This window comes from Gymnodraco acuticeps, unplaced genomic scaffold (assembly GCF_902827175.1).
Source record: "Gymnodraco acuticeps unplaced genomic scaffold, fGymAcu1.1, whole genome shotgun sequence".
In the NCBI taxonomy this organism is placed as follows: domain Eukaryota; kingdom Metazoa; phylum Chordata; class Actinopteri; order Perciformes; family Bathydraconidae; genus Gymnodraco; species Gymnodraco acuticeps.
The window spans coordinates 263,217-275,469 of record NW_022992090.1 but is presented as its reverse complement, the minus strand read 5'-3'; the positions used below and the strand labels follow the sequence as shown (position 1 = coordinate 275,469).

The 12,253-nt window shown below is 39.5% G+C and overlaps 1 protein-coding gene across 2 annotated transcripts in view; it reads left to right on the top strand.

Annotated features, from left to right (window-relative positions):
• dnah5 (dynein, axonemal, heavy chain 5) overlaps positions 1-12,253 on the top strand; it is a 156,480-nt gene that overhangs the window by 70,078 nt on the left and 74,149 nt on the right. For both annotated transcript variants that reach the window (XM_034202726.1, XM_034202727.1), the window contains 7 exons: positions 205-335; positions 1,160-1,313; positions 8,502-8,769; positions 9,452-9,575; positions 9,701-9,808; positions 11,201-11,315; positions 11,613-11,789. In XM_034202726.1, the coding sequence (XP_034058617.1) occupies positions 205-335; positions 1,160-1,313; positions 8,502-8,769; positions 9,452-9,575; positions 9,701-9,808; positions 11,201-11,315; positions 11,613-11,789 (1,077 nt within the window). The remainder of the gene's footprint in view (positions 1-204; positions 336-1,159; positions 1,314-8,501; positions 8,770-9,451; positions 9,576-9,700; positions 9,809-11,200; positions 11,316-11,612; positions 11,790-12,253) is intronic.

Sequence of the window (12,253 nt, the reverse complement as noted above, 5' to 3'; positions counted from 1 at the left end):
AGACAGCCTACAAGCCCCCAAAAAAGTCATTCCAGTTTAATCTACAATTTATTTTGTGTAGTTTTTATTTTTGTAAACTTGTTTGCTTTGTCTTTCTGTCTCCCTTGCTTCTTTTTTTCTCCTTCACAGATTGTCACATACAAACTCTCCTTTTTTATTAATCCTAGTTCTATGTGTATGATGGGTTTGTTTGTGTGTGTGTAGGTGTCGAGGATAATCCGGACGCCTGGAGGAAATGCCTTGTTGGTGGGTGTTGGGGGTTCAGGCAAACAGAGCCTGACCAGACTGGCCTCATTCATTGCTGGATACAAGATCTTCCAGATAACTCTCACACGGTGAGGCGCACATACAATAGAAAAAAATACATCATTTTGCTTTCAATAGGTTGAATTGTATAGGTTGTTCTGTTTAGTCAAGAGATCAAACGGAAATGTCTGTGTCTCATTTCTGACATTTGATAAAGATTCATCATTCATTAATCAGGATCTGCAAATCAAAATGAAGTTCTGAAAGATGATAGTTATTGTTTAATATCTTTGCAGCCCCTCATCCATTGTGTCTTCTCTTTGAGACAATATAATTGTCTCCTATGAGAGTCTCTTCAGTGCACTTCATTGATCAGAATAAGAAAAACGCTCCTTTGCTTTTTCTGTGTCATTTTTCTCTGCTTGCTTTGGCTTACAAATAGCCTTTCTCATTGTTCTGTGTCTCACTCTGGACTCTCCCTTGCTCTACCAACCCGTCAAATGATTTTCTCCCCAAGTCCCCATGTTGATTTGTCGCAGTCTTATTTTCCATCTGCTCTCTGCCTCACAGATTTTAGTGTTTGGTATTAATATAAATGACCATCTCGACTCTGCAGCCCTACTTGAAGAAAACATGGACCATGTTTTCTTCTCTTTTTACACAGTTGCCTTTTCCATGCAGGGCCATACTCTGTTTCTCGTGCAGACACAATTTGATTCTCTGAAATCTAACTTTTACGTTGATTTCAAGTAAAAACGATCCCTGCTTTTAAATATTGTCATTTTAAATCTGTTACTCTATTACATTCTATTGATGCAGTTTGTCACCAATGAGTCATGCGATTAATTCCATACGTTACATTGATAATCCACTTTCACTCTTCATTTATTTGATGCATTCTGTTCTTTGCTAGCTCATACAACACAGCCAACCTGATGGACGACCTGAAGGGTTTGTACAGAACAGCTGGCCAACAGGGCAAAGGCATCAGCTTCCTCTTTACTGACAACGAAATCAAAGAGGAATCCTTCCTCGAGTACATGAACAATGTCCTGTCATCTGGAGAGGTGAGAAGCCCAAACATGCCACAAAGCCACACATACATGATTTTCGTGATATACAAAAGTGAAAGCAGCTGGTGTTTGAAATCAAAAGGTCTGTTGCTGTGAAGTAGGAACAAATACACTCCTAGGAAAGATACACAAATGATAGTGTTTAGAGATAGGCCATTGTAAGTCTCTAATGTTAGCAGTGTAATTCATAAGGTGGGGCAAATGGAAACTCAGAATAACGCAGAGAGAAAGTAACTCAGAATAATTAATACCATAAATGTTTTTCAAAGCTATGTAGTTACATAATGTAAAGATTGTTCTAAGAAGTGTGTATTCAAACTACATATTTTTCTTCAATATATTTTTTGCTTTTGAGAAAAATTCATCATCAAGAGTAGTACTCTTAAGAAGTCAAGTATACAAAAGTATTCTCTTTTGATAAATGACCTGGCACACTTGTTTTTACAGCTGAAACATTTTTGAAAATCATAACACACTTTATCATGAGGGATACAAAAAGGTGCACTGACTCATATTGACTCATACTTGCATGAGATCTAGTTTGCCCCACAAAAAAGCTGTAATTATTGGTTTGTTGTGCTGTTGAAACTGACTGCTGGCATTCAACCTTGAATAGCACAAACATTTATTATTGAGTTACCAAGTAAAAGACAGCTCAGGCCAAGAACAGAGAGAATCATTTGGTCTCTATTTGGTCTATGAGCAGTGAAGTTTATATCAAATTAAAAAGCAAATTGCATTTTCGTTGTCAATACGATAGCGTTTCATAATTATATTTGATTGATTTGGATGTAATGAATTGAAGCTGTTACTGGCAGGAAGATTATATGCAGCTAGGTCCAAAGCACTTTTCCTGCTCCTGTAACTTATTTTGACAGACCGTTTGTCTTCACATTGTTCCAACATTACGAACCCTGGTGTGAGCGTTTGACAGAGAGAATGACTAAATAACAGATGTATCAAAGAAGTTAACACAGCAACTGCTTTCTACTGTTTACTAACCCCGACTAAACATGTAATACTTTAATCAGGCCTAATCAAGCTATTTAAATTAAATACAGTATCTCTTCCTAATATTTCTCGCTCAGGTTGCTACCCCAACTACTAAAATGTTAATTTGTTTAATCTGTTTGTCATGCAGCTCAAACTGTGAAGAAATCACCCTGTCTTAAGACAATATCTTAATAGTAAGCAGAAAACCCATTTTATATATTTCTGTTCCATTTTCCACATTTAGGACTCTAAAGTTGTTTGCTTAAAGGGGACCTATCATGCAAAATGCACTTTTTGATGTCTTTTATACGGTGTGCCGGGGAACTCACGCAGCGTCAGAAAATAAAACCCTCTCTCTTTTCCTCCGTACCCAAATCTTTTAAAAACGGGTGTACAACGAGCGGATACAGATTTGCTGCCGATCTGACGTCAAATCGGCGGCGGACCCACGGAAATATTGCTATCAGAAACAATGCTTGACGTGTTTTGGAAGTAATCTCGTCTTTGTTTACATTAGCAAGCCTCGCTAACACTCAGAGCTAACCTGTACTGTGTAGAGCACATGTGTTTAAAAAGCAGGAAATAAAAAAAGGAACTCACCTTGTGGTTAGTGATGTTACGTATTGCGCCGAGGCTTCGGAGCGTGTGTCGAGTAATCCCCGAAGCTTTTTGTGAAGCTTGTATCGAGGCTTGTATCGTTTTGGGCCAGTGACGTCTTTGATGACAAACGAAGCCTCGCTGCCTGTCGATACCACGTGACTGCTTCAGGAAGCGATTCAGATCGGTTAAGCCGTTGAACCACAACGCTCATAATACCCATGGATGTATAATAAGAACCATATTACCCCTCCTGTACCCGGGCCCGGTGACACGATGGAATCAGGAGAGCTCAGACCCTCACTTATATAGAGGTCGGAACATGTCATAAGTATAAATAGATACAAGCATAAATAAATGTAGGAATAAAAACATCAATAAATACAGGAATACATATCTTGCAGTGTTGTCAGGGAGATTCAGTGTGTGTGCTGTGGCTCAGCTGGAAAGCAGTTGACTCATACCGCAGGGTCCCTGGTTCAACGACTGAAAAATACGTCTTTCTTGTTGTTTATAAAAGCTACAGCTAAATGAGATAATGTAGTTAATAAATGTATTCTTTGATATGGTTTAGCCTTTCTCAGGCTACAACATGGTTACGTTTATTATGAATATTATGAAATCAAATCAAATCAAGTTTTATTTATATAGCACATTTATAAACGATTTTTGGTCGAGCCAAAGTGCTGTACATATAATAAAAATAGCCTACAGTAGAGACACTTTACAGCTAATACAACAGCACAGATTGTTCAGAATATCAGTATGAGAAAAAACGACACCCTCTATCCTCAGACCCTCACATCGTACAAGGAAAAACTTCCAGAGAAAACCCACAGTTTAAAGGGAAAAAATGGGAGAAACCTCAGGGAGAGCAACAGAGGAGGGATCCCTCTCCCAGGACGGACAGACGTGCAATAGATGCAGTGTGTAAATCGAATTAAGGAATACAAATCCCTCTTTGCAATGTTTACCAACCTCCTTAGGCTTTTCAATCACAATCAACTGGGATAAAAACAATATTGTTAACATGAAAATATGATTTTATGTTCGTTGTTTAGAGTTATTCTAAGGCTTTACTCATTGGGAACTCGGTATGAGATAGAGCACACTGTTGAGATGTCCAATCTGCCTGTTTTACACACTTTGACCAACAGGGGGTTTGTGTTCAAATGAAGCCCATGATGAAGCCTCATGAGATGAACCCTTTTGCGAACCAATTGGCTGGAAAGCTTCATAAGGCTTCATCTCGCCATCACTACTTGTGATAAACCTGCAAGAGAAAAAGCAGTTGAGCTCCATACTGTTTCAGAAATAATCTTTGATGTGGTTTAGAACAAGATGGCGTTTTATCACAACCAAATTTAACTTTATCTCCGGTAGAATTCTGAGCAGGCATTAGCTCCTCCTCCTCTTCTTTCTTTTTTCTCAAGGTAAGGACCCAAGATCCGCGTTTCTCTAACAGGGCTGCAAAAGAGGGGTTTGAGCAGTATGAGGCATGGCTACAATGGGTGAACTGTTTGCTATTTTAAGCAAAACAACTTCACTGACATGTTTTTTATGGTCATGGTTTTTAGGTATGGTCCTACAATATATTTTTCCAATATAGCATGATAGGTCCACTTTAAAGAAGCATAGAAGGTGGAGAGCTTGTTGAGATGCTTATCATATACATTTAAATAAGTTAACACCATCAAGGAATGATTCACAATCATTTCTACAAATGTTGAAAACTGAGCATTGCTAGTAAACATCCGACCTCCACATGGACTTATTTCGTGTTTGGTGTGTTGTTTGTGTGCAGCTGAGAGGATTGTGTGCGGAGTTGTGTTTTTGTAAGAGAAAAGTTGTTGTTGCAGGAATGATAGGATGACTCTGTGCAAGACAGTGACAGAGATGAGAAACAAAAAGGAAGAGCGAGCTCTTAGTGTGAGGTTGTTATTTATCTCAGAGTAACCCAGCAGATGGTTGGAGACATGGTGCTTCTTACCACAACACCACATGCTCCCTCAGGACTCTCTCTATCTTACTCTTAGTAAATAGGAATACAGTGAAAAGGTGCAAAAAGCAATGTGAGAGGATGCAGTGTAGCTATCCCCATATTGGGTGTGTTTTTTCCCATAATGATTTTCAGTGTCAAAACCAGGCTAAGGAAGTATGTGAAGGTTAACCTAAGCAATGATTCAACAATTGTCTGTTACTCTCACAATTGACCATTTTAATATTCAAAAGCAAATCAACTTCCAATATCAGTTTAAATCTATCCATCCTGATCTAAGGCCTCATTGTAAAAGAACATAATTTGGCTTTTCCACCAGCTGCTTACCATTCATATTTACACTGAACAAAAATATAAATGCAACACTTTTGTTTTTGCTCCCATTTTTCATGAGATGAACTCAAAGATCTAAAACATTTTATACATACACAAAATAACCATTTCTCTCAAATATTGTTCACAAATCTGAAAAAATCTGATAGTGAGCCGAGATAATCCATCCCACCTCACAGGTGTGGCATATCAAGATGCTGATTAGACAGCATGATTATTGCACAGGTGTGCCTTAGGCTGGCCACAATAAAAGGCCACTCTGAAACGTGCAGTTTTGCTTTATTGGGGGGATCTGGGGGGGTCTGAAAACCAGTCAGTATCTGGTGTGACCACAATTTGCCTCACGCAGTGCAACACATCTCCTTCGCATAGAGTTGATCAGGTTTTGATTGTGGCCTATGGAATGTTGGTCCACTCCTCTTCAATGGCTGTGCGAAGTTGTTGGATATTGGCAGGACCTGGAACATGCTGTCGTATACGCCGATCCAGAGCATCCCAAACATGCTCAATGGGTGACATGTCCAGTGAGTATGCTGGCCATGCAAGAACTGGGATGTTTTCAGCCTCCAGGAATTGTGTACAGATCCTTGCAACATGGGGCCATGCATTATCATGCTGCAACATGAGGTGATGGTCGTGGATGAATGGCACAACAATGGGCCTCAGGATCTCGTCACGGTATCTCTGTGCATTCACAATGCCATCAATAAAATGCACCTGTGTTCGTCGTCCATAACATACGCCTGCCCATACCATAACCCCACCACCACCATGGGCCACTCGATTCACAACATTGACATCAGAAAACCGCTCACCCACACGACGCCACACACGCTGTCTGCCATCTGCCCTGAACAGTGAAAACCGGGATTCATCCGTGAAGAGAACATCTCTCCAACGTGCCAGACGCCATCGAATGTGAGCATTTGCCCACTCAAGTCGGTTACAACGACGAACCGGAGTCAGGTCGAGACCCCGATGAGGACGACGAGCATGCAGATGAGCTTCCCTGAGACGGTTTCTGACAGTTTGTGCAGAAATTCTTTGGTTATGCAAACCGATTGTTGCAGCAGCTGTCCGAGTGGCTGGTCTCAGACGATCTTAGAGGTGAACATGCTGAATGTGGAGGTCCTGGGCTGGTGTGGTTACAGGTGGTCTGCGGTTGTGAGGCCAGTTGGATGTACTGCCAAATTCTCTGAAACGCCTTTGGAGACGGCTTATGGTAGAGAAATGAACATTCAATTCACAGGCAACAGCTCTGGTGGACATTCCTGCTGTCAGCATGCCAATTGCACGCTCCCTCAAAACTTGCGACATCTGTGGCATTGTGCTGTGTGATAAAACTCCACGTTTCAGAGTGGCCTTTTATTGTGGCCAGCCTAAGGCACACCTGTGCAATAATCATGCTGTCTAATCAGCATCTTGATATGCCACACCTGTGAGGTGGGATGGATTATCTCGGCAAAGGAGAAGTGCTCACTATCACAGATTTTTTCAGATTTGTGAACAATATTTGAGAGAAATGGTTATTTTGTGTTTATAGAAAATGTTTTAGATCTTTGAGTTCATCTCATGAAAAATGGGAGCAAAAACAAAAGTGTTGCATTTATATTTTTGTTCAGTGTATATCTCAGAATTTCCTTGTATCACTAATTGTCACCATGTGCCTTAAATACAGATTCATTTTTGGAAATCTGCGCTATAAAGTCTCTGCGTGATCAAATTCAAACTTAATTTGACACTCTAAACCAGAGTTATTCAACTAAAATTCAACGAGGTCCAGTTAGAGAAAATCTCCCCATGCAAAGGTCCGGAGCTTCAAAATGCCTAACTTGCTTTATGAATTAGTGTGATATATATTGAAGTAGCCTCTAGCTTTATCAACGTCTGCATGTAATCAAGAACTGACTGCCAATCAAATAAAGAAAGTGCAATTCAAAAACAACTATGTATTGTCAATTAACATTGAACTATACAGATATACAGTAAATATTGTGGATATGTGTAATGTTCCTCTCATTTAAAAATAAAATAGAGAAAATAAATAAAATAGCTTTGGAAAATGTGTGCATCTTAAAATAAAGTGTAGCAGCAGCTTGAGTTTCTCTTTTTCTTTGTTAACCGTTTCACATCATCACTTAACAGTTTCAGATGATTATAGAACAATATCAGTCTTTACACATCATAATAATTTAACAGTTTTAAAGTTTCTCTTTCTTTCCCTCTTATATTGCAGTCCCTCACTCACTTTGTTTTGTTCAGTGTGAGAATTGAGCTGGAGCTTGTCCTGCCAGGAGTTTAGATCTGGGCTGAAATGGTGTCAGGGCCATTCTCATACACACATGCAGGTGCTCATTGGTTAGCCTCGGTTAGCCTGCCCTGGAACGATATTTATTTTTTGTGACCTCAGTTCTGATTTGAGAGGGAATGTTTGGTCAAACACTTTGTGTTTTGTCTCATAGTGGCATTTTGGCACTTTTAATGAGCGCCACGGTCTCTGAACAAATGAGACACACTGGTTCTGTGCTCCCAGTGGGCAGGATGAACATGAATGAGTCCGTCCACTCAGGGTTAAAAGTTCTGTTCTCACTGTCCACTTTCCTCTTCTTGGAGAGCGCCATGTGTAATTATTTGTCTCTCCCTGTCTGCCGCTAACACGCCTGTTCACTCTCCTCTCCGCTTCTCCCTGTATCGCTAATTATTCTCTTCACTCACTTTCCTCTCCGCTTCTCTCTGCCGCGCTCTCGTCTCTTCTTCTGTGTTTCTCTCCCTGTATCGCTCACTCGTCTCTTTCGCCCCCTGTCTGCGGCGGTTAAAATAGAATCGCCCCGTCAAAATTGAAATCCCCTATTAATGTATTGATTATAGGTCCGGGTCCGTATAGGTCGGTGTCCGGATCCGGACCGCGGTCCGCCTGTTGCCGACCACTGCCCTAGACAAACAGTACTTTGTAAGTTTTGAGTGCTGAGCAAAACAAAATCAGAAATTGTGTTTTGGTGATCTGAATCTCCATATTCAAACTTACCATTACCACAATTACTTCTTACAAAGCAAATATTACAGAAAAAGGAGACATCCATTATTGTTTTAAAGATTTAAACGTATGTTTAAGATCTTGTTTTAATAAAAAATCACAAAAAACTTTTACTAAATTATTTTCACCTAAACCAGATACCAAACACAAACAAACCAGTATAATAGAAATAGAAAATACATCATGTTAATGGACATCATTGTATGGATATATTTTCTATCCTCAGGTGTCCAACCTATTCGCTCGTGATGAGATTGATGAGATTCTCAGTGATCTTATTCCTGTTATGAAGCGGGAGTTTCCAAGGCGACCACCGACCAACGAAAACCTTTACGAGTACTTCATGTCACGAGTCCGACACAACCTCCACGTTGTTCTGTGCTTCTCGCCCGTTGGGGAAAAGTTCCGCAACCGGGCGTTAAAGTTCCCTGCCTTGATATCTGGGTGCACCATGGACTGGTTCAGCAGGTGGCCAAAGGATGCTCTTGTTGCAGGTACCTTTCCCAGGCATTTTCAAATCTGCTTTCCAATTGTAGTATTTGTTAGACAATATTTATATATCCCTGTCAATTTATCCTTGTTATTTTTCTATTTGCTCTAAAAAAAAAGCTCATGTATTACTTAATAAGATTTTCAGTGTGCCCTTGTGCTTTCTTATTAATGAAAGTCTTTGTTAGACAACTGCAGCCATGCTGTTGGGATTTACTGCTAACATTACCTCATACACAGTATAACTTGTCTAATATAATTGTATTTACTTCTGCTGCTTAGAAATGCATACTGAAACCAGTTTGGAATGTTATTACTTTCATACACGTCACATACCAATTTAACAATTCTTAACGCCCCTCATTTTGTGCAGCTCATTTCCCAATTTCTTTTTCTGACTACAATCCATATATTCCTAAATTAGTCAGAAGAATAACAAAGATGTTGTGAAATATGTCACAAGTAATCTATAATATCCATTGCAATTACACTGTCTTTCCTGCTTGGAAAACCATCAATTGCAATTTCTTAAAGCATTTTGCAGTATTGACCAGTATATTAACCTGTTCTATTTATTTTACATTTGCCGATCAGGTTTCAGTTACCAAATTTTGCAGTCCACTTTCTGTATTTTCCTCCTAATTCAGCTTTTTCTGATGATTCCTCATCCATATTTCTGTACTACAGTGTCTGAACACTTCCTGTCATTATATGACATCGACTGCTCAACCCAGGTTAAAGGTGAGGTAGTCCAGTGTATGGGCTCCTTCCAGGATGGTGTGGCAGAGAAGTGTGTGGACTACTTCCAGAGGTACAACATTTTGTTAAAACCTCTTTATCTAAATACAAATTTGAGGATAAGGACACATTTTGAAATGATTCTCCTGTATTTTATCATGACCTGAAATATCCTTTTTTAATCAAATTAAATTCTAGATACCGACGCTCCACCCACGTGACACCGAAGTCCTACCTGTCCTTCATTCAGGGCTACAAAGCCATCTATAAGGAGAAGAGGTCTGAAGTCCAGACCCTGGCCAACAGGTAAACAAACTAACATGATTATCTTAGATATTTGTTAACATACAATAATATTGAGGGTTGGTTTGTAAAATACTTGATTTTGATGAAGTTGTAGAATCTGAGAGTCTTCCTCTTTGCGACAATAGGTGGCACGTGATGAGTGAGGCATCAATAATTAGCCATAATTAGTGCACTTTCTGAGAAATATGAAGAAGTTAAACTTTAAACATCCATGACTTAAACACTTTACCCAGGATAAAAGCAACATAGTTGCACCTGCAAGGTGAATACATTTGACTCCAGTGTTTCGTCAACTTAATGTGTTGCTTAAAATAATACTTCTGCATACAGTATGTGACACTGTAAGTGTTGCACGGCCAGATACGGCTTAGCTGACTCAAATAAGAAAATATATGATACATTATGATGTGATATGATGTGATATGAATGATAATGGGACACATCGACGTCTGCACTCACAGTGCACAGTACAGTAGGACTGTACGTAATGTTATTTTGATCCGGTTACTTATGTTAACTTGTGGCAGATATTTAAGTAAGCTTTCTTAACGCTAATGTTATAATAGTCAAATTGCTCTGAAGATGGGAGGTGATCAATATTCTGTTAATTTTCACGTTCACACAGTCAGTTGATTTTTGCCGGCCGTCTTTTCTGCAATGGCAGTTTATTCCTTATCCTGTAATATGACTTGATAGCTTTAAACTCTGCCTACTGAGCTCTGATTGGTCAGCAGGCGGTGCTTTCACTGAGTTGATCTCTTATCCTGGAACCAAACCTGCTCTGGAGCAGGTTTGCCGTTCAGCATAAGTTACCATGAAGATCTAGCCCGGTAAGAAGAGAACCCAGAGTTTTCCCTGAAGTTAGCTCGCTAAGCGAAAATCCGGCTTCGTATTACAGGCCTCTGGTGCCCAGTGGACACAAATACTGATGGGATATCATGTTTCAAGCATACAAGTGTAAGCAATAGTACAGACTTCTTTGGGATGGAAATCATGCTTCTCTTTTTCAACAAACAGAACAGCCAACAAGAAATAATAAAGAAAAAACATAGTGTGACAGGAATACCATACTTAATGACATACAAAGTCATAGTGGGAAAGAACATACAAAATAGTATATATAATACAAATAAATAGATAAACTTAAAGGGTGCAAATGAGCCCAGACCCCCCACCCTTCCCTCCCGAGCAGTGCCACCCAAGCCATTAAAAAACAATTGTTTGTGCAATGCCTGATGGGATGTCATGTTGTTCATAATAAAAGTTTTACAACAAACATTATCTTAGAAATGTTGATGTGCAGATGCCTCTCACATAGTCAGGCACATAATAGTCAAGGTCCAAGATCAATGCTGGGATTACAAACCTGATGTTTGGTATTTTCCTGTTTAGGATGAACACCGGTCTCCAGAAGCTGAAGGAGGCATCAGAGTCTGTAGCAGCACTCAGCAAGGAGCTGGAGGTGAAAGAAAAGGAGCTACAGGTTGCCAATGACAAAGCTGATATGGTAGGTTTCAGGCATGAAACAGCAGTGAAGGTCAAACTGTCCGTGACTGTGTGAGTATGTCTGTGTGCGTTTCCTTGATATAAATACTTGCTATATTGGTCATTCATATTATATTTTTGCCAAGGTGTATATGCGGGTATGCATATGCACACAGTTGTGCATTTACGTGCCTCAGAATATGTGTTTTACTTTACTGTATTAAACATGCTCAACCGGGCTAAGATATGACTGATAACAAAATAAACATGATATGACCAGACTCTTTAAATGAAATAAATGTCTTGTTCATTCACCCAGGTATTGAAGGAAGTGACAGTAAAAGCCCAGGCAGCAGAGCGAGTGAAGGTGGAGGTGCAGAAAGTGAAGGACAAGGCCCAGGCCATTGTAGACAGCATCTCAGCTGACAAGGCCATCGCAGAGGAGAAACTGGAATCTGCCCGGCCAGCTCTGCAGGAAGCAGAGGCTGCATTGCAAGTATGGACACCAAATAGATTCAACATTATCCCACATTGATAACTTTAAGAAGCAAATTAAAACACTGTTGGTCACTGCCTTTCAACTTTATTTGAAATTTGGGGATTTGATAATCCACAACTTTCCATAGTTTTCTATTCAGATTTTATTCTCATTCCATACAAAAAAATGTATCAGCGTCCATCACTTTTTAACATTTGTGATTAAAGTTGATTTAACTTATGACAGATGCACGATAAAAAGTCCAGATCCTAAAAGCCTAGTTGTGATATAGGTTTGGAAAGCAATACATGGAAGTGTTCTCCAATAAATATGTAAAGCTTTCAATATATAACGACACTTTAATATTGGGGAGATATAAATATGAACTATACTGTAACTACATCTAAAAATTGCTCCACTGGAAATGTCATCAATCAAAAGAAATACATAAAAAAGTAATAATTTTCATTAGGACATGTTCT